Source organism: Neolamprologus multifasciatus, chromosome 3, assembly GCF_963576455.1.
Source record: "Neolamprologus multifasciatus chromosome 3, fNeoMul1.2, whole genome shotgun sequence".
Lineage (NCBI taxonomy): Eukaryota > Metazoa > Chordata > Actinopteri > Cichliformes > Cichlidae > Neolamprologus > Neolamprologus multifasciatus.
This window is the reverse complement of record NC_140441.1, coordinates 3,981,014-4,002,655: the sequence shown is the minus strand read 5'-3', so window position 1 is coordinate 4,002,655 and position 21,642 is coordinate 3,981,014. Positions and strand designations below refer to the sequence as shown.

Here is a 21,642-nt window from a genome sequence, read left to right as displayed (position 1 = left end):
GTTTCCTCGTGGCTGCGTGCAGCAGGGCTAGGGGAGGGTCTGTGCTGACGGACGTGGGTTACTGACTTGGTAGCCTGGCTGTCCCTGGGTGGGTCCGGGACGGGCGTGAGGTTCTGGGAGTGCTCCGTCTCCGGGCTGGTGCCTTGGCTGGGCCTTGGGGGCTGGGGTCCTGGCTGGTGTGTCGCCGGGGTTGTGGGCGGGTGGGTGTATGGGGGCTCAGCCCTGGCACAGTGTGCCACCGGTGCATCAAGCCACCTGGGGGGCTCTTCAACTGGAGGGGGGAGGCTATTACATCTCGCAGGAGCTCTCCTCTCTCCAGGAACTGACTTTGCAGGTGGGGAGAGATATAAGAGAGGTCGAGGAAGAACTCAGCCTGGGTGTCTATTGTCTTGTGTAGTCTGAAAGATAAGTGGATGACGGGGTAGGTGCAGTTTTCTCTGTGGTGGGGTCGGGTGGGCTGCCCCGGGCTCTGTGGGACCGTGCGGCGCTGCTGAACTGGGCCCTGGTCCGAATGGGGGCCCTAGGGGGGACTAGTAAAACGACAAAAGACTGACTGTGTCCAGTCTGTTCCAAATTTGTTAGAGGGCTATCAGCCATATCATCCTGAAACGCTTGACTGCAAATCTGAAGAAGACTTCCTACAGATCCTCAGTGCTGATGAGGTGAGGAAACGGTCTTCCTGTGACATACACGTCGCAAATTATCTATGACATTCCCATTCTATGTAACTTGGTCTTCAGTTTGGAGATGGTACTTTGTCTCACTCCAAATAATGCTGAATCTTGGTTTTGTGGAATACCAAGTTGAAACAGCCCTATAGCATGGACCCTATCTAAATCTTTTAAATGTGGCATGCTTAGAGCAGATACCCATGGACTGCTGTATCAGGGTCATGCTAATCAGGAGCCAATCAGCCACCTGATTTTCAGCACCTGGTTTACTGGAAGCTCACAAGAAACAATAGCAGAACAAGCGGTTTGTCATGGATGCAATCTACATACTCTGCTGCTCAACCCACAAATACATTTTCCTTATAAATGTGGCTCCATTTAAAGGGAAAGAAACAGGCTTTGCAATAGTATAGGATTTATTATCAAAAAGCATTGTTACAACACACAAATAAACAAACACTAATTGAATCACTTTTGTGCTGCATGTTCTCTAAATGTTAAAAAAAAACAAAAATAAAACAACATCTGTTTGTACATCTCTTTAAAAAACAACAAAACAAAGAAAAACTCTGAAATGAGACAGAACTGTCTTTTATGCTGCTTACATATGTTAGCGATTGCCCTTCAAAAATAATTTAATTGAATGAATTAAATATTTATTTAAAATTTAACACACGTTGATAAACAAAAGAACTAAACAATGATCTGGAAGAAAAGGAGCACACTGAATTTTAACCATCATTAAATGTAAGATCAGGGCTTCCCTGATACAATTATAAGAATAATGTAATGAACTGAATAAAGAATGCTGAGAGTTTTTACTGCTCTGGACAGAAAATGCTGATTTAAATATTGGTCATCTTTTCACTCAGGTGTTGTAATGATTTGACTCCTGGTCAGTGTGAGCTCTACTACCAACACACTGCTATGACTCTGTCCCACATTTTCTGAATATAACACTTTTAAGCAATATCAATTATCGTATCTCATTAACAAAATCCTTTTCCACAGATTCTACAGCCTTCATTCCCTTGTGTGAATTTGTGTGAGCTTTCAATCCTGATTGATGAGGGAAACTTTTTCCACAAGTGCTGCAACTATATGGCTTCTCACCTGTGTGACACCTCATGTGACGATTCATGTTAATCCATTGACTAAATTCTTTCCCACAGGTGATACAAGGATAAGGTTTCTCACCCGTGTGAATTCTGACATGTATTTTCAGGTTGCTTGTACTCTTAAAAGTTTTTCCGCATGTCATACAAGGATATGGCTTCTCACTTGTGTGAACCCTTCTGTGAGCATTCATTTTTGAGTTGGAAGCGAACATTTTACCACAGGTGCTACAGGAATATGGCTTCTCACCTGTGTGAACTCTAAAATGTGTAGTCAGAAGGGATCTAAGGAGAAACGTTTTACCACAGATGCTACAAGAATATGGTTTCTCACCTGTGTGAACCCTTGTGTGAACAACCAATTTTGACTTGTAATTGAATACTTTCCCACAGGTGCTACACAAATAAGGCTTCTCACCTGTGTGAACTCTAACATGTGCAATCAGGCGTGACTTAAACAGAAAAGCTTTTCCACATATGTCACATTGTTCAGTCTTTTTTCTTGTCCCACTTTGACCCTGACTCTCTGACACAGCAGCCTTTTTTACTCTCTTACTATCACTTTTCTTTCTGCAATGTCTCCTTTTCTTCACCTCTGCATTTTCAGGTGACCCCAAGTCCACATGGTGGCTTTCTTCCTGATCTTCGCTCTCAGCAGAGCTGTGAGAGATTTGTTCACTGTTTGGTTCTGCTTCACTGTGGTCACTTTCCTCATAAGCAGGAGTCACCATGAAGGTATCAGGCTCCAGCTTCACTCCCAGCTGCTCTCCCTTCTGACTGCTGCAGAGATCCTCCTGTTCCTCATTAATCTGTGGAGGGTCTGGGTCCTCCTGGTCTACACTGGAGCTCCTCACCTCGCTATAGATTGGCTGGTTTGCGAGTGGCTCCTCCTCCTCCTCCTCACAGACATGTAGTTGTTGGACATCTGAAAAGAGAAATGGAAAAAAAATTTTTTCTAAAACAACAATCACCAGAGAAAATATATTTTGATCTGAACCATAAACAGGTCTCTACATAGTGAGAATTTGGCCCACTGAACTTTGCAGAACTGTTGTAATTCATTAATTAGAGGGTTTTCGAAAAACCGGCTTTTTACGGTCACGCCACAGCGAAGTCTTCATTTTGTTTTTCTTAAGGTGAACTTGCTGGTGTGTTTTGGATTATTATTCTGCTGCAGAATCCTAGTGCCCTTCAGTCTCTAATAAATGGTCGGATATAGGGCCGGGCCATATTATACCGTTCACGGTAATACCGGTACAATGTTAAGCAACGATAAGAAAATGAAATATCGCGATACAATATGGGTGAAACGCACATGCGCAGTGCCTTTGTTTTCATATGCACATGGCCGAAAAAGCATGGAGGCAACAGAGAATGAGAAGGGAAAAAGCGGATCGTTGAGTGAAATGGATGAACCAGTATTAGTTTGTAAAAATGGTGCCACTTCAGTGATGTGGAACTGGTTTGGTGTTTGTCCATCAGATACACAACAAAGCACTTTTTTTTTCTGTAGAACATGCAAGCGGGCCGTCGTTATTGCCGTATAAGGCGCCCGTAAATCTGGGTCTTAAACTCCGTCCACTTCAGGTCCCAAAGTCAAACGAACACTGCAGCATCCCTGAGAGTTAAAAACTGTCTAAATTCTTTCATCTTTAATAAAATCATCAGCATTGCTGCTTTACCAGGTGTAACTATGAAGTTTAACATCCAGGCATCCATGAAAACAGAATTTATTACACTTAACAGAGTTAGAAGCTAGCAGGAAGTTAGCTTGCTAGTTACCTAAGCATGATATAGCATGTTCTGACTGAGAGATTTCTGAAAAAATTCAAACGTATAGCTCTGCTATCACTTCTAACATAAATGAAGACCGGTAACTAAACAGCAGTGACGTTTGTAAGGTTACTGAAGTTGGACTAGCTGGTTTATAATGATGTGCTACGTGATCGCTAGCGACACAGCTATGTTAGCATAACATAAACAGCTGGAGGATGAACGCTAACACTTTTCCACTCGATAAAAATTAACGTGAAGGTTCCTGATGGTTAGAGACAAATACAATCTCATGGCAGGATGCTGTAAACGGACCAAACTTCAGTCAGGAGAACAACTGAGAAAATCCATCCACAATAGAAGGTTAGTCAATAATATACTGCAACAACATGGGAATAGAGCAGCTGTGATAGAATACAGCATTAATGAATCAATGGTACAGAAGTAGAGGAAGCAAGAAGAATGATTTGAATAAAGTTTGATTTATCTGACTGCTTTGTTTCGCTTAATATGTCTTATAATCCCGTGCACCTTATGGTCCGTAAAATACGTAGGCTTTTTTATTTGACACACTGCAGTTTAATGTAGCAAAGCACCTCTTTTTAACTTCAGTGGATATTAAACATGGTTATACTCAGGATATGTCAGCACATTTCTACTGGAAATGCCTTTTGGTTAAACTTTCAGCACTAGTAAAGTTGTGGAGTTGTATTTTGTCTCGCAGAAATTATATCGTCAGTTATATCGTTATCGCAAATTTTCAAATATATATTGTGAGAAATATTTTTGGCCATATCGCCCTGCTCTAGTCGGATATTCTCCTTCAGGATGTTTTTGTAGACAGCATAATTGATGATTCAATTTACCACAACAAGCCTTGCAGGTGTGAGGCAGCAAAACAGCCCCAGTCCACCAACACTGCCCTCACCATATTTTACTGTGAAAATGATGTTCCTGTTCAGAATTGTTGTTACTTTTACACCAAATGTAAAGAGACACATGTCTCCAAAAAGTTTCCCTTTTGCCTTGTCAGTCCACGGAATATTTTCCCAATGTCTTGGAGATCATTGAGACTTTCCTTTGGCAAAACTGAGACAAGATTTTATGTTACTTGTACTCAGCAGTGGTTTTCACCTCGTAACTCTGCCATGGATGCCATTTTTGCCCAGTCTCTTATAGTGGAGTCATGAACTTTGACCTTAATTGAGGCAAGTGAGGCCTGGAGTTCTTTGGATGTTGTTCTAGAGTATTTTGTGACCTCCTGGATGAGTTGTCACTGTGCTCTCGGGAGTAATTTTGGTCATTCAGTCACTCCTGGGAAGGTTCACCATTGTTCCAAGTTTTCTCCATTTGTGCATCATTTGGCTCTCACTGTGTTTCAGTGGAGTCCCAAAGCCTTAGATGTGGCTTTGTAACCCTTTCAAGACTGATAGATGTCAATGACTTTGTTTCTCATGTTTTTTTTTACATTGTGGAATGGTGTTGGTTTTTGGGATCTCTTAGCCGGCTTCGCTTTGTCAGAAAGGTTCTATTAAAGTGATTTCCTGACTCAGCCTGCAAAAGGATGTGATTAATCAGTTAATTTGTTATTTAACAAGGGGGCAATTCCTTTTTCACACAGCACCAGGCAGGCTTGGATAACTTTTCTCCCTTAATAAATGAACTCATCGTTTACGAACTGCGTTTTGCATTTACTCAGCTTATCTTTGTCTAACATTTAAATTTGTTTGATGATCTGAAACATTTAAGTGCGACAAAAAGTCTATAATATTTTGACTTTAGACTTGAAAAAATGTTCTACGACTTGTAACTTTGTTAAGTCTAATTGTTGAATGTTGTCATTGTAGTTCTTAAATTTGTAAAGTCATAGTTCAAACTATAGGATCAAGACATTCCTTTGTCCCCCTCCCCAGCCTCTCGAGGTTCTGGGAGGAGGCTGTAGTGTTTTATTACAGACACATCCCTTGTAAAGATTCTGTTTGATGTTGCTTCCAGCTTTCATGATCCTTTTGGTGAGCAGGAGGTCACACAAACGCACCCGCATCACACACACACACACACACACACGTTCTTACACATACACATACATAGTGCCTTGTCTTTGTAACCAAGGGGGGTTTTACATCAATACTAGAGATGGTAAATTGCCTGTATTTATATAGCGCTTTACTAGTCCCTAAGGACCCCAAAGCGCTTTACACATCCAGTCATCCACCCATTCACACACACATTCACACACTGGTGATGGCAGCTACATTGTAGCCACAGCCACCCTGGGGCGCACTGACAGTAAAGCTGGAGGGTGAACACTAACAAATGGACTTTTTCCATTCGATAAAAATTAATTTGAGAGTTCCCAATGGTTATAGGGACAAGTGCAATCGCATGACAGGATGCTATAAACGGACCAAATGTCAGTCAGGAGAACAGCTGAGATAATCCATCCACAATACGAGGTTAATCATCAATATACTGCTGCATGGGCTGTAGTTACATCGTAAGTGTTTAAAAACACTTTAGCGGTAATAAAAACCGAGAAGCCGACAGTGATCACCGACTGTTTTTAGGGGCTTGTTGAGATTAAACAGAACAAGATACAAAGCATTAAAACATGTTAAAAACACAACAGTCTTATTAAATGCAGACTACTTTGGGCCCGGAAGCACGATTCATCACGTTATTACTTAAAGACCGAATACCGGTCATGGAGGCTAACAAGGGCTGCCCAAAGAACATCTGGAATAACATACGGCTTCAAAAAGTTTAGGTGCTTTACAACAAACGCTTAGTCGCGGTTGCCATTGAAAAGCAGTAGCCGCATACACACCAGTAGTTTTCCCTCACTCTCTCATCCTCATGTGACGGATTGTTTTCATCTTCATCAAAACTAAGTGCTGGTTAACTATTTTCTTCCTCTCTCTCGGTTGCTCTGGTCCAAACTGCAAAGGTTGAACAGAAGCCATGTCCAATGCACTGCTAACTGTGAACTTGATGCGGTGCAACCGTATGACGTCACTACCCAGAGTGCATTGAGAAGTAAATAACAATGGTGGCCTATTGGTAAATCGGTTTTATATAAAATGTGCTTAAAAGGAAATCATATGTGGTATTAAAATACGCCAAATGTGTTATTGAAAGCACAGTACATATTTTAGCGCAATCACGTCTTAAAAGCCGGGGTTCCCTTTTAAACCTACACCATCCTTCCTATTCTGGTATTTTAAAGAGTACTTAGCGGAAATATTAAACAACCTAAGTAATGTCTGTGAAGGTTCTCAGTCATCCAGGTCACCGCAGTCAAAGGAGCTTGCAAAGAAAAGCGTCTGGACTTCTTTAAGTTACTTGAAGACGTTTCACCTTCATCCGAGAAGCTTCTTCAGTTCTAAGGTCAAATGGTGGAGAGTCCCAGATTTAAACCTAGTGGGAGTTTCCCCCCACAGAGGGACAAAAGGACCCCCTGATGATCCTCTAATCACCTGAGCCAAGGTGTGAAACTGGGTGTGGGTCCCAATCAGCCAGAGTTTCGGGTGAGGTCAGATGGCCCAGGATGTGAGTGGGCGTTAAAGTGTCTGGGGAGGGATCTCAAAACAGGATTATAGATGGCAGACAGTTGGTGTCGTAAACCACCGCCTCTGTTCAAAGATGGTCGCTCACAGTGGACATAGATGCTTCTTTCACTCCTCTTTCAAACCATCTGTCCTCTCAGTCCAAAATGTGAACACTGGCATCCTCAAAAGAGAGTCTTTTATCCTATGATGCTTAAACGGCGTAATCGACTTCAATTTAATGCATGTGCAAAACAAAAGCGAGTTTTCAGCTATGATGGCATCATTCATTGTGCACAAATGACTAGCAGAGTTTTGGCCAGTTTGGTCTTTTGCAAATGCAGAATAATTAACTGAAATAACTTAAAGTGCACATTTCTGTTCATTGTTCAGTTTATATATTTTTGTTTTTCAATCTTTCTAACTTGCACACTGACACATAAAAAATGTACTGCAATGAATCTTTGTTTTGTACTTCACGAATGTCTACACTGTTTGTCTGCTTTTGAAATTTTTCATTGAATGTTTATTCTGTGAATTTATAGTTTAAAGAAGGACTATTACTGCAGCCAAGTTTAATTGAGCTGTATAATGGAGGTGATATTTTATCATTACTCTGTGTATATTTTGTAAGTTCAGTTACACTTGTTTCATTGTGTGTCAAGATAAATACAGATTTTTAAAAGAACATATGGTCTGTTATTTACATTTAACATATATTTGCAACACTGTTTAAAAAAGACTAAATGGGTATTGAAATTCAAAGTTTCAAAGTTGAGGATAAAGATTTGAGACTTGCAAAATAATGACTTGTTCCCATCTCTGTTCCAAAGAAATATCATATCCACGTGCTTTCAATGATTTTGAAGGACAATGAACATCTCAATCAACTCTGTTACTGAAGCATCTTAATTGGTTTTAACAGAAACGTGATGCATTCTTGCTGCTTATTAAAGTTCTGACCTTTATTTCTTCCTGTGAATCATCCCAGTTTTACAAACCTATTCTGTGCAGCTTTACATCGGGTTTCCAGGTGGTCGCCAGCAGTTTGAGCCACTCATCATCAGTTCTGACGCCGTCAGCCTCCAGCTTCACTCCCAGCTGCTCTCCATCCTGACTGCTGCAGGGCTCCTCCTCCTGTCTCTCTTTCATCTGTGGAGGCTCTGGATTCTCCTGGAATTCTGAAGAGAGAAATAGAGGGAAAAAAATGGAAAAAAAAACCTAAAAGAAATAAAATACACACAAACACACACACAAATATAAATATATGTGTATATACACACTCAGCTGTTTACTACTCCATTGTGAGCTGGAGGCCATCACCCGATGAAGCCAAGAAATTCACATCATCTTCAAAAAGCAGAGATGAAACTCTGAAACCACCAAGGTTGAAGCCTCATTTAGTTTGTTTTTGATGCATACAGACAGCAAGCCGAGGAGATACCACGACACCCTCCCTATCTTCTTGTGACGCCTGATAAACGGTAAATGGGCTGATTCTTATATAGCGCTTTTCTACTCTCCAGGATAACTCAAAGAGCGTATAAAACGTGCAACATTTACCCATTTTTGCCTTCTAGCTAACATTCACACACATTCATACTCTGATGGATGCATCGAAGATCAACTTGGTGTTAGTATCTTGCCCAAGAATATTTGGCAGACTGGGGGAGGCAAAAACCAACCTTAAGATCAGCAGATTTAAGTCACAGATCATCAAATTCAAATAATAATAAATAAATGCTGAACTATGAAATATTTTGGGTGCAGGCTATTTTTTGCATACAGAATAGCTTTAGTGTTTTGGTTTTTAAAACTTGACTATGAACTTATAGAAAATGCAGCGAGATATTTATAAAAAAGCTTTGAGTATAAAATACACTATATCAGATTCATATCAGTATCTGACATAAAAACGTGGTATCGTGCCATCTCTACTAAACAGTTTCCAACCACAGGAAATTTTAGTGTCTTCTTTTTTTTATGTTTGAGATGCAATTTTTATATACACTGTAGGAAAAAATATTATAATGCAAATTTGCATCAAAATAAACTATTTCCAACAATGTAACTTAAATTCTAATCATCCCAGAAACTATACAGAAAGACATAAACTCAAACATGAACTTTAAGAACATCAGCAGATCTTTGTAAATGCCCTATAGGAAAAAAAAGTGAAAGTCTAAGCTCGGAAAGAAAAGCGTCTGGACTTCTTTAAGTTGCTTTAAGACGTTTCACCTCTCATCTGAGAAGCTTCTTCAGTTCTAAGGTCAAATGGTGGAGAGTCCCAGATTTAAACAAACTGGGACAAAAGGACCCCCTGATGATCCTCCACCTAATCACATGAGTCAAGGCATGAAAATGGGTGTGGGTCCCAATCAGCCAGAGTTTCGGGTGAGCTCATTGTGAAACCTGGCCCCACCTTATCATGCGAATTCCTGAGGTCAAACGGCCCAGGATGTGAGTGGGCGCTAAAGCGTCTGGGGAGGGATCTCAAAACTGGATTATAGATGGCAGAGAGTTGGTGTCGTAAACCACCGCCTCTGTTCAAAGATGGTCGCTCACAGTGGACATAGATGTTCATGTAGAAATTCATGCCCTCTCAATTAGCTCAAGATAAAAAAAAAAGGCTAAGTTTGGACACATCTTCTTGTTTAGTCTAAGGAGCTCGGAAAGAAAAGCGTCTGGACTTCTTTAAGTTGTTTGAAGACGTTTCACCTCTCATCTGAGGAGCTTCTTCAGTTCTAAGGTCAAATGGTGGAGAGTCTCAGATTTAAACAAACAGGGACAAAAGGACCCCCTAATGATCCTCTACCTAATCACATGAGTCAAGGTGTGAAAATGTGTGTGTGTCTCACAATCAGCCAAGGTTTTGTGTGAGCTCATTGTGAGACCTGGCCCCACCCTATCATGTGATTTCCTGAGGTCAGATGGCCCAGTATGTGAGTGGGCGTTAAGGCGTCTGGGGAGGGAACTCAAAACTGGATTATAGATGGCAGACAGTTGGTGTCGTAAACCACCGCCTCTGTTCAAAGATGGTCGCTCACAGTGGACATAGATGGCTTCTTTCACTCCTCTTTCAAACCATCTGTCCTCTCTGTCCAAAATGTGAACATTGGCATCCTCGAAAGAGTGACCTTTATCCTTAAGATGCAGATGGACCGCTGAGTCTTGTCCTGTGGAGGTGGCTCTTCTTCTTCACGGGACAAGACTATGTTTTGCTTTTTATACTATACTTACTATGTTTAGCAACATATGAGGAAATCAGGGGCAGCTCAAGACTTAAACACCTGAACTACATGCTGGCCTTAAACTCGCTGCTTTATCAGCATCAAGGCGTTTATTTCTTTTCAGGGTTTTACTCCTGCTAAACAATGATCTCACAGATGAACTCAAACTGCACTGATTGTTTCAGTACGACTGTGAAAGGCAGCCAAACACACCTGACTGCAGTCTTTAGCTGACGCCCAGTGTCTGACATTTTACACAAATTTGACTCCGAAATTAAATTAATCACCAAGGTAACAGCTTTCTGCTCCCAGCTAACATCAGAGAAATCCCGGAGACGAGCTTTCGTGTTTTCATCAGCAGAGAGGAACCTGAGCTCAGCACACGTCCGTACCTGAGCCGTGTGAGTGTGTGTCGGGTCTCCGGCTGATATCCAGCAGCCTGCGCTGACGCTGGATCTCCTCCTCATACTGGACGATGGTTTTCTGAACCTCGCAGAAGATTTGTTGACAAACAGCAGTCAGCCTCTCCTGTATGAACTCTCTCAGAGACTCCGCTGAACACATGGCTGCGTCAGCTGCGGCGGGTCGATAGAAGCGGCAGCGACGCTGTTTTATTGATGTTTGATCGAGAGGAACAGGAGCGATACTTTACTTTGTGTCTGAGCTCAGCCCGCTTAATCAAACCGGGACCAATGTCTGCGCAAGCGCAGCTCCTATCCCTGCTCTGCTGTGGTTTGCCGTGCGCGGTCACGTGACTCCCTGCAAACCGTCCCAAATCTTACGGAGTCCTGAGAGGGACAAAAGAGATAAACGGATTCTCGAACTGATACACACACGTTACCATGACAATGACACGCTGTCACATTTTATAATTCTCCTCTAATGCCTGTGTTATTTGTGGTGTTACTGAAACCATCGTTTTTAAAAAGGTGATTGTCACAAGAAATTTATAACATTGTTGAAAATGTTGTTATTGCGATGTTGTTGTGTACAGCTGGGTATTCAAAGTTTAACCAAACTTCAACAATAGTACTGTAAGTGCTAAAAACCTGTATGTTGGGCATTTTTGTGACATTGACTTTCAGGGGTTTTAATAGTGAGCTTCATAGGAAACTGCTCCCTGAGGCTACACCTGCATACTCCTGCCTACTGGCCCTTACACTATAAAATAAATTAATCTCATTTTGTTATTTAAACAAACCCACTTGTACCTGCAATGAATTAACCTGTGTTTGAAAAAGGAGTTAAAGACTTTCTTCTTAAAATAAAGTAGAAGGTCTAAAACGCTCCATCAGAGAACTACATTTCAATATGTTCTTATTGTTGACACCATCAGACTCTTCTTAGCTGTAAAAACGTCTTTACATGAAGTCTAATACAGTATGGATGGTCAAATATGAGGCTGCTTTGATGGGGCACAGTTTGCAACACAGCAGCCCAGCCTCATCACAGCAGAAATCCAGATGCCTTACAGGCACAGCTTTATTATGACAGGATAGAAACTGCTAACAAACCATCTGTAATTCTGAACAAATGAAAATACTGTGAGGTTCAACTGTGGAGCCTTTTCCAGTTTTAAACCACTCATGCCAAGGACACCTAGTTATCAGACAGAGTGCACACTAGTAACTGTCTCTTCTTCTGACAGAAACCTGCAGGATAATATCTGCAGCTGTAGTCACAAATGTTGTAAGTGTGTTTTTAAAACAGTTGATAATGGACAACTAGTTTAAGTGGCATATCCCCAAGAAGCACGTTATGATTCTCTATGGGAGAGAGTTGATAAAGTCTGAGCTACTGGTGGGATAGAAGCTGGTTCTCCCATATCTGAATTCATTTCTTTGTGTGCAGAACCCAAATACACATGTTAACAGGTGTGTGTCTGTGAGTTAATTTTTCCATTTTTATCTGTGCAGATTTTACGTGTTTATGGATGTTTGAAAGGAGAAAGCATCGTTACAGTAGCCCAGTAACAGGGACAGATTCATCATATGCAGAACTGAATCATTATATTAATGTTAGGACTTCTTTAAGCAGCCTTGGGTCTAAAAGACACGTTGATGATTTGGAGGAAGTAATTATTGAAGTTAACTCAGAAAGATCAATCAGAGACAAATAGACTAAATAAATATCAGTAGTATTAAAAGTAGCTGTACGTAACTGCTCCTGACCCTGAATCCTCCCTTAGTTACGCTGCAATAGGCGTCATGGGAATCCCCCAGCCGGCTGCTATAGATGATTTTCTCAGCATTTTTTAGGGTCTTTGCCTTATGAGCACGTCCTTCATTTCTTCTGTTGGGTTCCAACTTAATGTTTGAATTATTTAGATTTCTTTAAACTCTTATATAATTTCTCTATATTTTGTATAAGAGGGGCCAGACTTGGACCTAGTTTTTCTTTTTTTAAGTGTTCTGCAGGCTTGATGAAGGTGTTTCAAAGACATTATTTGGACATTGCTTTTTAAGTCCTGTCCTCGTACGTTAGAGGGAAGTGTATTCCTACTTAAATTCCTACTATTTAGTTTTTCTTGTTTCTGCTGAAAACTTCAATTTGCTTCAAGGAGGAGAGTTCATGCTCTCTCAATTACCTCAAGATTAGAAAAAGGCTAATGTTCTGATGTTGGCGTTTCATGAACGCAGCTCTGGGAGCAATTGTTACGGCTGTGGCAATGTGTGGGCTGTTCTGTCTTTGTCTCTTTGCTGTGTTTCAGACTCTTTGCAGGTCCCTCCCCCCAATGAAGAGTAGTGAGCAGCTGATTGGACCGTGGAACACGTGACAGTGTTCAAAAAGCCGCTCTGACAGCTCCCGCCAGAGAGAGAGAGAGTGTGGAGCGAGCGAGCAGCTTGACAGCCGACGCGGTCCTGACCCTGGTTACCAACCTATACGTTTGTTGTACATTTGTGTGAGCATGCTCTGTGAGAGCCGCTCCGGCTGTGTTAACTTAGTGCTTCGGCACCCTTAGGCTGAAGCGGAAGGGGTGAGCCGCCTTTTTTCTTTGGGGACAGTTTTCTCCTGTTTTCCGGGTTAGGGAGCGAGGGCTAGTATTGTTATTTGTTTGTTCTGTTTTCTTTCGTAGGGTTTAGTTAGTTTTCTACCTTATGTGCGTCTCTACACGCCTAGATTAGGGGCGTAACAGCAATCTAAATAAACTAAACAGTCATCTTCTGTCAGATCATTCCACCAGGTAGAAACTACTTCTGCATATTTTTAGGTCGCACTATGTTGTACATTCCACATGATGTCACATTAACAACAGTTTTAGTAACAACACTCTGGACTGCATACTGCAAAAAAGGTGATTTTAACAAATTTAGTTCTTTCCTGTAAATTTTACTGGTTTATTTCCTACATTCAGGTTAAGGGGTCGTGGGATGATGACAAAGCTATGATTGCAGAAACAATATAGAAACTGGATAAATGTATATCATTACAAACTGTTAATGCTCTACCTGTCAGGACATGGAGGTTTTCCACCTATAACTAAATAAATACATACTGCAGGTTGGACATTTATTTGGTGGACATGTACCAGTTGTTGGAGTTGGAGTGTCCCTTTCACAGTGCAATATTTTTGAACCAGGGTATTAAAATAAATCTCAATGGTACCACTATGACAAACCAGTCAAAAGTTTGGACACACCGTCTTCTTCTTCTTCTTCTTCTTCTTCTTCACTATGACTCTTAATTTATTTGGAGAGCAGAAAGCGTAAGAATTACCCACAGTTTTAAGCAGAGTACCAGAGCATCCTCCTTGTTATGTTCATGTTCAGAAACACAAGTAATAATCATACATTGCAAGCATCACTTTCTGTCTGGCTTGTTTGGTTTGCATAACCTGTATTTTATTAGCTGCAAACCAACACTACCAGTCAAAAGTTTGGACACATCTTCTTGTTTAATCTAAGGAGCTTGGAAAGAAAAGCGTCTGGACTTCTTTAAGTTGTTTGAAGACGTTTCACCTCTCATACGAGAAGCTTCTTCAGTTCTAAGGTCAAATGGTGGAGAGTCCCAGATTTAAAAGAGTTTCCTCCACAAACAGGGACAAAGGACCCCCTGATGATTCTCTACCTAATCACATGAGCCAAGGCGTGAAAACGAGTGTAGGTCACAATCAGCCAGGGTTTTGTGTGAGCTCATTGTGAAACTTGGCCCCACCCTATCATGTGATTTCCTGAGGTCAGATGGCCCAGGATGTGAGTGGGTGTTAAGGCGTTTTTAGGACTTTACCACACAGTGTTTTCTGGTGTGTGATGCAGTGATATGCTGTTAACTCACTGATAGAGTTCTCCTGCATCTGTACTCGCATCCTGCCGACTAGTCCACTTTTTTCACCACACAACACTCAAACAGCCTTCCATAAAGGAAGATTACCAGGTTGGCCCAGTTATGTTAGATATTAGGGCTGGGCCATATCATACCGTTCACAGTAATACCGGTATAATGTTAGGCAATGATAAAAAAAAATGAAATATTGCGATAGAATATGGGTAACCTGCCTTTCCGAACAGATTTTAGGTGGCACAGGGCACTCAAAAATCTGTCAAAAATGTTTTAGTATGACTTTGCTAAGCTGCGCAACCGCACTGCTTGATGGATTGTTGGAGCATTACAGCTACCGTAGTCGGGAGCCTCGCGGAGTGATACGTACTGTGCTTCAACGTAATATTACTGCATTGTGTGTGTTTAACCTCACATTAAGTTTTGTGGATATTATACATGGTTATGCTGAGGATATGTCGGCCAGTTTCCACTGGAAATGCCTTTTGGTTAAACTGTCAGCAAGAAATTTGCACTGTTACATTTTTATATAACTTTAATGCACATAAAAAACAGCTGCTTGTTTAAGTGAAAATACATTGATGGGGGGTTTTTTTGCACTAATAAAGTTGTGGAGTTGTAAAGAGTTTTGTCTCGCGTCAATTATGTTGTCAGTTATATCGTTATCGCAAATTCTCAAATATATATCGTGATAAATATTTTTAAATATATTTTTTTGCCCTGGAGTGCTGCTTCACTAGATATAAGCATACTTCAAATTACTGTGTATGAATGACAATCAAGAGACAATCAAGAGACAAACTTTGATAAAGATGCAGAGTTATAAGATTTTAAGAGTTAAGATTCTGATTATGCGTTGGCTCACTAATGTGCTGGATTAGATCAAAGTTATGGAGGACATCATTTAATGCTTTTGTTCCGCTATCTTGAAGCTTGTCAGTATGAATGTTAAAATCTCCCACAATTGCTATCTGGTCATAGTCTAGAAATATTGCAGAGCAAATGTCATTGAAGTCATTAAAAAAGTTTGTATTAGATTTTGGTGGTCTATATATGTTTAGAAATAAAACTTTTTTTGGTTCATTTATTCCAGTAGCTAAATATTCAAAGGTGCTGAACTCACCTAGCGATACCTTTTTAAAGTTTAGTGATTGGTGAAAGATTACAGCAAGACCACCACCTCTTTTTTTTTTTCTGGTCTCACTAATGAAGTGATAATCAGTTGGGCAAGTCTCTATTAATACAGCTTGTTCTGAATTTCCATCTAACCAAGTTTCTGAAAGAAAGAGAAAATGTATATCATGTAAAATGATGTAATCATTAATTAGGAGGGACTTCCCTGATAGAGATCTAATATTTAGTGCAGCTGCTTTAATATTTCTTTCAGTGATTGAGAGATTATTTTTGCACAGTATTATATTCAGATTCTGTACTGTTCAATTATAAGTACTTTTAGTGTGTAAGGATCTGTTGCCTATAATAACTGGTATTTTGCTTTCAGTATATGAATGAGAGTGACCGGACACATTTTGGTGGGAATGATGCAATCTGGTAACGGCGTCCGGTCGGTATCAGAACTCTTAGCGCAAAAACTGCTTTACGCACCATGTGAGGGTATTTTATAACACACAAGTCCTTTAACGTTTGTAATAGATTTAATCCATCATCGTTGGATTAAATGGCTAATGCTGCAGTAGCCAAGTGTAGTCGTTACCTAGCAAGCATGCTGATGGTAGCTGTAGCCATATAAAAATGCATTAAACCATTTCCGAGATCAGTCACCTCTGTTTGTTTGAAACTTTTATGAAAAACAAACTTTGAAACACACATCAAGGTATTACTTTAAATATATGTATTTTTTACATACCTGCATTAGAATCAATCAGTTCCGCCTCATTTTCTTATTCTTATAAACGGGTCTCTCCGTTCTCCCATCATCCTTTGCTTACACAGGTTGCGTCTGATTGGTTGGAGCCGAGCGCATCCAAAACTAACAGGAGTGGTGAATGAATCTATAAATGTGTTTTACGTGTGAAATGAAAATAATAAACCTAACAAAGGATTATGTACGTTAAATCTGCGCACTTTCAGATCGTGAATCACTTTGGAAAACACTGTGTGATGGCCACAACATGAAGCGATTTTATTGTTGAATCATCAGTGATACTTTCATGTGTTTTTGTTGAGTAATTATAATGATGTCATTAAAAGAAAGCATTAAATTAGGGAGAAAAACCCGTTCGCGGAGAGGGTCCCCGGTTCTCCAGGTAGATTGTGCTTCACGGCGTCATGTTTCGCCGTGAAAGGGTTATTATTGGAGAAAATGGATGGCTGGAGCCTCTGCTCAAAGCGTCTCTGATCGCCGCGAGCGGGTTCATATTGGAATGAATTGACAACCCACAGCGTCGCATAAAAACGTGGAAGGGTACATTTAGCGTCAGCATGAGAAGTTAAGGGACGTGACAAATCATCAGTATTTTACGCGTCAGGAGTGAGAAGGGGTTGACACTTGAGAGGACAGAGGTGATTTCATGGATAAATAACAATGTGTTTATCAGCTTTCATCATCGCAGTGCAGACGTGACGTCAGATCTATCAAAGTGAAGGCCGTCTCTCTGATGACGTCACAGAGCAGAGTCGTTCTGTCCAATAAAGGATCAGCTGCTGCCATCTTGTGGCCACAGTTGGTTACTGTCTCTGAAAGTTGTCTCATGTTTCCTGTTTTCCTGTTAACAAAGGCTGGAGCTCATCATGCTGAGAGGGCAGCAGCATTTTTTGGCTCTTCACACATGTTCATTATATTCTGATGATCCTGGATGGAGACAAACTACAGATAAGTGTGTTCAGCCCAACTAGTTGATCTCATTACAGCAGTTTGATGTTTCCCTTTGAATCCCCCTGAAGATACTGACAGTGAAGCACGTACATAATACTCCAGCCTTTCAACTCTGAGCTTATTTAGTTCTATTAATACACTGAAATCTCATTTGTGTCATGAAGAAAGTCTTTAATCAAACAGAATCCAAAGATCAGAAACATTTCATATATGGAGTTAAACATGAATCATTGTTTCAACAATATATTTATTGTTGTCATAAACAGACAAGAAGACAACAACAAACTGCTCCTCCCATTCAACACATGTCAGTCCATATCCCAGCAAACGAAATCATCTCCATTTACACATCAAATAGAAACATGAATCACTTGTAATGATTAGAAACTTGATAGAATTTCAAATCTAGTTTGGGGAGTCATTCAGTGAGAAACAGTGAAATGATTTTCCATGTGAAAAGGTGGACAGCAGAAACAGAAAGAAACAGTGAGAACTAAAAGAGAAACAAAGAGCTTTGGAACAACGAGGCAGCAGGAGGACAGCTGCAGTTTAACAGCTTCAATTCACTGACAGGAAACAACATTAGAAATATCATCATTGTTCATTGAGAAAGGGATACAAAATCTTGAACATGTTATACAAAATGGAAAGTTTATTTCATTTCAAGCAGTTGTATCCAGAAATGGAATCATCCATAAACACATTTCTTAAATATCAGCAACTGAAATGAGACATGCTGGAAAATTTAATCCCAATCAATTGAATCTAGAAATATCTATACCTAAAGATATGTAAATATCTGTGCCCTCAAATGGCTATCAAAATGTATAAGCTTTCATTTAAAATTGATTCATCAATTTCTGTCTCAACTGTAAAGTGGAAGCAAGATCTTTTCATTAATCCAGATTAAAACGTCTGTATGTGCTCAATACCTTCAAAATGAGTGAAAGCCCAAACGTACAGGACAAATGCCAGCTCAAATGGGCCTCACACACTCAAACATATGCACCCATTCTAAAGACATCTCTGCTGAGAACTATATGCAAGCTATATGGTCCTGCACGCCTTTCTAGATGTTCTGGCAGAGGATGTCTGAAGACTTCTCCACATTGTCTAGTTGCAGTATCCCAACCTCACCCAAACTGTCCATGTTAGGTGACATCAGTAAACTACACAAGTAAACACATCACATCACTTATCATATGCATCACTAAGAAAACTGTGAAATAAAAAAAAAACAGTTTGTGTATCAATCAATACTGACATTTATTTCTAGATCACATCAGTCAGCAGATAGTGTTTTCCTCCTCAAAAGATGAACTGCGTTTATTAGTTTCTATCTGGTCCCCACTGATTCATCCCATTATTTAGTAGGGGTGGTGTCATTTGCCTGGGTTCCTTAATAGTGAATGATGGCATTCTCTGAAACTTAGAGGTCTGGTGGCTTCCTGGGCCCTAAAGAGCTGTGGCTGTAGTTTTGGAGTGTCTGGGTTTCTGCCTCAGTTCGTGGTGGTGGGGGACTGGGGTGGGTGCTGCCTAGCGATCTTGGTGTGTGGGGCCTGGAGTGCTTGTGGGTCCTTCTCTCTAGTTGGGTGGCTGGCCTCTTCTAGGTGCCTGCAGGCCCATTGTGCGGGATGGGATGGGGTGTCCATGTGAGGGAGTAACCAGTGCTGAGTGCAGCTTGTGTCTTCTTCCTTTCTGGTGTTGTGACACAGTCACAGCCCCAAGATGTGGGACTCATCTACACACTATAGTGTACTCTCTGTGGTGGGAGGAGTTATTTCCTGGCTCTCCACTTCTGGGTAGGGATGGGTATTGTTAAGGTTTTATCCAATACCGGTGCCAAACTGGTACTTCTGAAATGGTGCCGGTGCTTAAACGGTGCTCGAACCGGTGCTTAAAGAATGGAGAACACAAACTTTGTCCTAAAACCTCTCATGTTTAGCTGTGTTTTTGTAAAAAGAAACAATGTTAGCCTTTTCTGCAGCTATAGGGCACATATGGTATCACTCTTGGCTGGAAGCAGTGCTTAATCAATGGAAAAAACACTAACTTTGTCCCAAAATGTCTCATGTTTAGCTGTTTTCCATTTTTTCTTTGGTCATTTTAGCCTTTTGGACCAGGGTGAAGGGAGTATCTGCCATCGTCATCAGATTTGAGGCGTTACCTCCTTTGCACAGTATAACCTTAAAGCACTTGTTGCAGGCTGCTGAGTTTGCATCTTTTGCTGTGGAGTGCACCCAGACTTTTGACCGCAATCAAATACCGTGCATTTCTCGGCTTTAAAAAAAAAAGACAATATACATTGTCAGGTTCGTCATCAGATTTGAGGTGTTACCTCCTTTTCACAGTATCACCTTAAAGCACTTGTTGCAGGCTGCTGAGTTTGCATCTTTTGCTGTGAAGTACAGCCAGACTTTTGACCGCTTCACCTTGGGCATTTTTACTTGTTGGTTCCAGGGCCGGTGGTTGGACATTGTGGCGTGGTAGTTCACCGGCTTCCTTGGTGGCCAGGGGTGGCTTTGAGCTCTTCCGTGTCAGGAGTTAACTGTCTTGTGTACTGGCCAGTTCTTCAGCACATGGAGCCCTGGGACCCTGGTCTCGGCTCTCACCTATAGTGGGATCTGCTGCTCATCGACTGGCCCTCTGGGGCTGTCACCCTTTGGGCATAGGTGCCCATCTAGGGCCTCTTCCCTTTTTCCTTCTTGCCCTGCCGTAGACAGGATCATACTCTATACAACATATATTGTAATAACCAAAATCGCATGCATAGACGAAATGAACAGTTAAACCTTAAACAAGGGGAGCCCATAGAGAATATACAGAACTGATTTGGAAAAGCAAAATGTGTTTGGCACAACAGTGCATTCAAATCATAATTCTGATTGCAAAGGCTCCCAGACAGAACTGGATTTTTAAAAGGAAAAAAGAGGAAAAACAGAAATATCATCATCCTCAACTCATCTGCTCCACTGACACTGACACCTTCAACGGCAACACCTTCACTTCATCATCAGTGCTAATGAATGGAAACATCATGTGAGTGAAAGTGTGTGTGAAGGTGTGTATGTGTGTGTTAGTATCAGGATCAGAAAACGACAGCTTTCCTCTGTTCCAGTCCAGATTCACTCTGATCCTCTGGATCATCTGTGCTGCGAGAGCAGTGGATCCTGCTAATGGAGACCATGCTGAGTATTTATCTTCCTCAAACCATATTATCCATAATCCAGACAGTATGCTTCCCTTCCTCTGCACAGACTCTGCTAGAACACCCAGTCCCCACCATGTACTGTCTCCAACTTCAACATCCCAGCTGTGAGTCCCTGAGTTAAAGCCCTCAGAGCCCAGGACAGAGCTGTAATAATCAATCCTCTCTGGATTATCAGGAAGCTGCTGCCTCTCTCCTCGTCTCACACTGGTCAGATCTTCAGACAGGATGAGTTTTGGATGAGCAGTGTTTGGGTCCAGAATGAGAGGAGTGTAGGAGACCATGTCCTTCATGTTGTTCCAGATGTTGAAGGTCAGGTTGCCCAGGTGTTTGGCCTGGTCTATCAGAGCTCCTGAGGGCAGCTGTGGATCATCCAGCAGGGGGCAGCGCTGGACTCTTTCCACTGCAGCCTTGTAGTTGTGCAGGAATGAGACGTCTTCAGCTCTCAGCTCCTCCTCTGTGGCTCTGACTGTGTCTGAAAGAGCTGCTATCTCTCTGCTCAGAGCCTCCATCTTCTCCTTCATCATCCCACTCTTCTGCTCCTCTTCCTCCCTCAGTGCAGCCAGCCTGGCCTCCTCTTCCTCTGCTAGAAACTGGTGAAGCTTCTTAAACTGCTCCTTAATCTGCCTCTCTGTGTGTCGGGCCTGGACCTTAATGTGTTCTGCTGTTTGATCAAACTTTACTTGAACTCGTTTGCAAACCTTTAACTTCTTCTTTAAGGGCTCCAGAGTTTCCTGAAGTTCCTTCTTGTGTTGTTGTGCAGCTTCATCGATGGGTCTGAATCTGTGATTGGTGTGTTTTTCTGAGCCTCTGCAGATGTTACACACTGGCACTGTGCTCTGCTCTCTGAAGACCTCCTGACAGACCGGACAGCAGAGATCCTCCTCTGGTCTGGAAGCCATTGAGTCTGTGAGTGAAGCTGAAAACAGCAGACAGGAAGTACAGTCAGTCCTGGCTCCCCTCCCTCCTCTACCACCTTCACTGAA

The 21,642-nt window shown here is 41.4% G+C and overlaps 1 protein-coding gene across 1 annotated transcript; it reads right to left on the bottom strand.

Annotated features, from left to right (window-relative positions):
* Positions 1-1,069: 1,069 nt before the first annotated feature.
* LOC146521131 (uncharacterized) lies at positions 1,070-11,101 on the bottom strand. Its single transcript, XM_085154422.1, has 3 exons — positions 10,727-11,101; positions 8,106-8,285; positions 1,070-2,711 (listed from the first exon to the last, which is right to left on the bottom strand). Exons 1-3 carry the CDS (start codon positions 10,896-10,898, stop codon positions 1,648-1,650), a joined length of 1,416 nt encoding a protein of 471 aa, XP_085010548.1. The 5' UTR covers positions 10,899-11,101; the 3' UTR covers positions 1,070-1,647.
* Between the last annotated feature and the right edge of the window lie 10,541 nt (positions 11,102-21,642).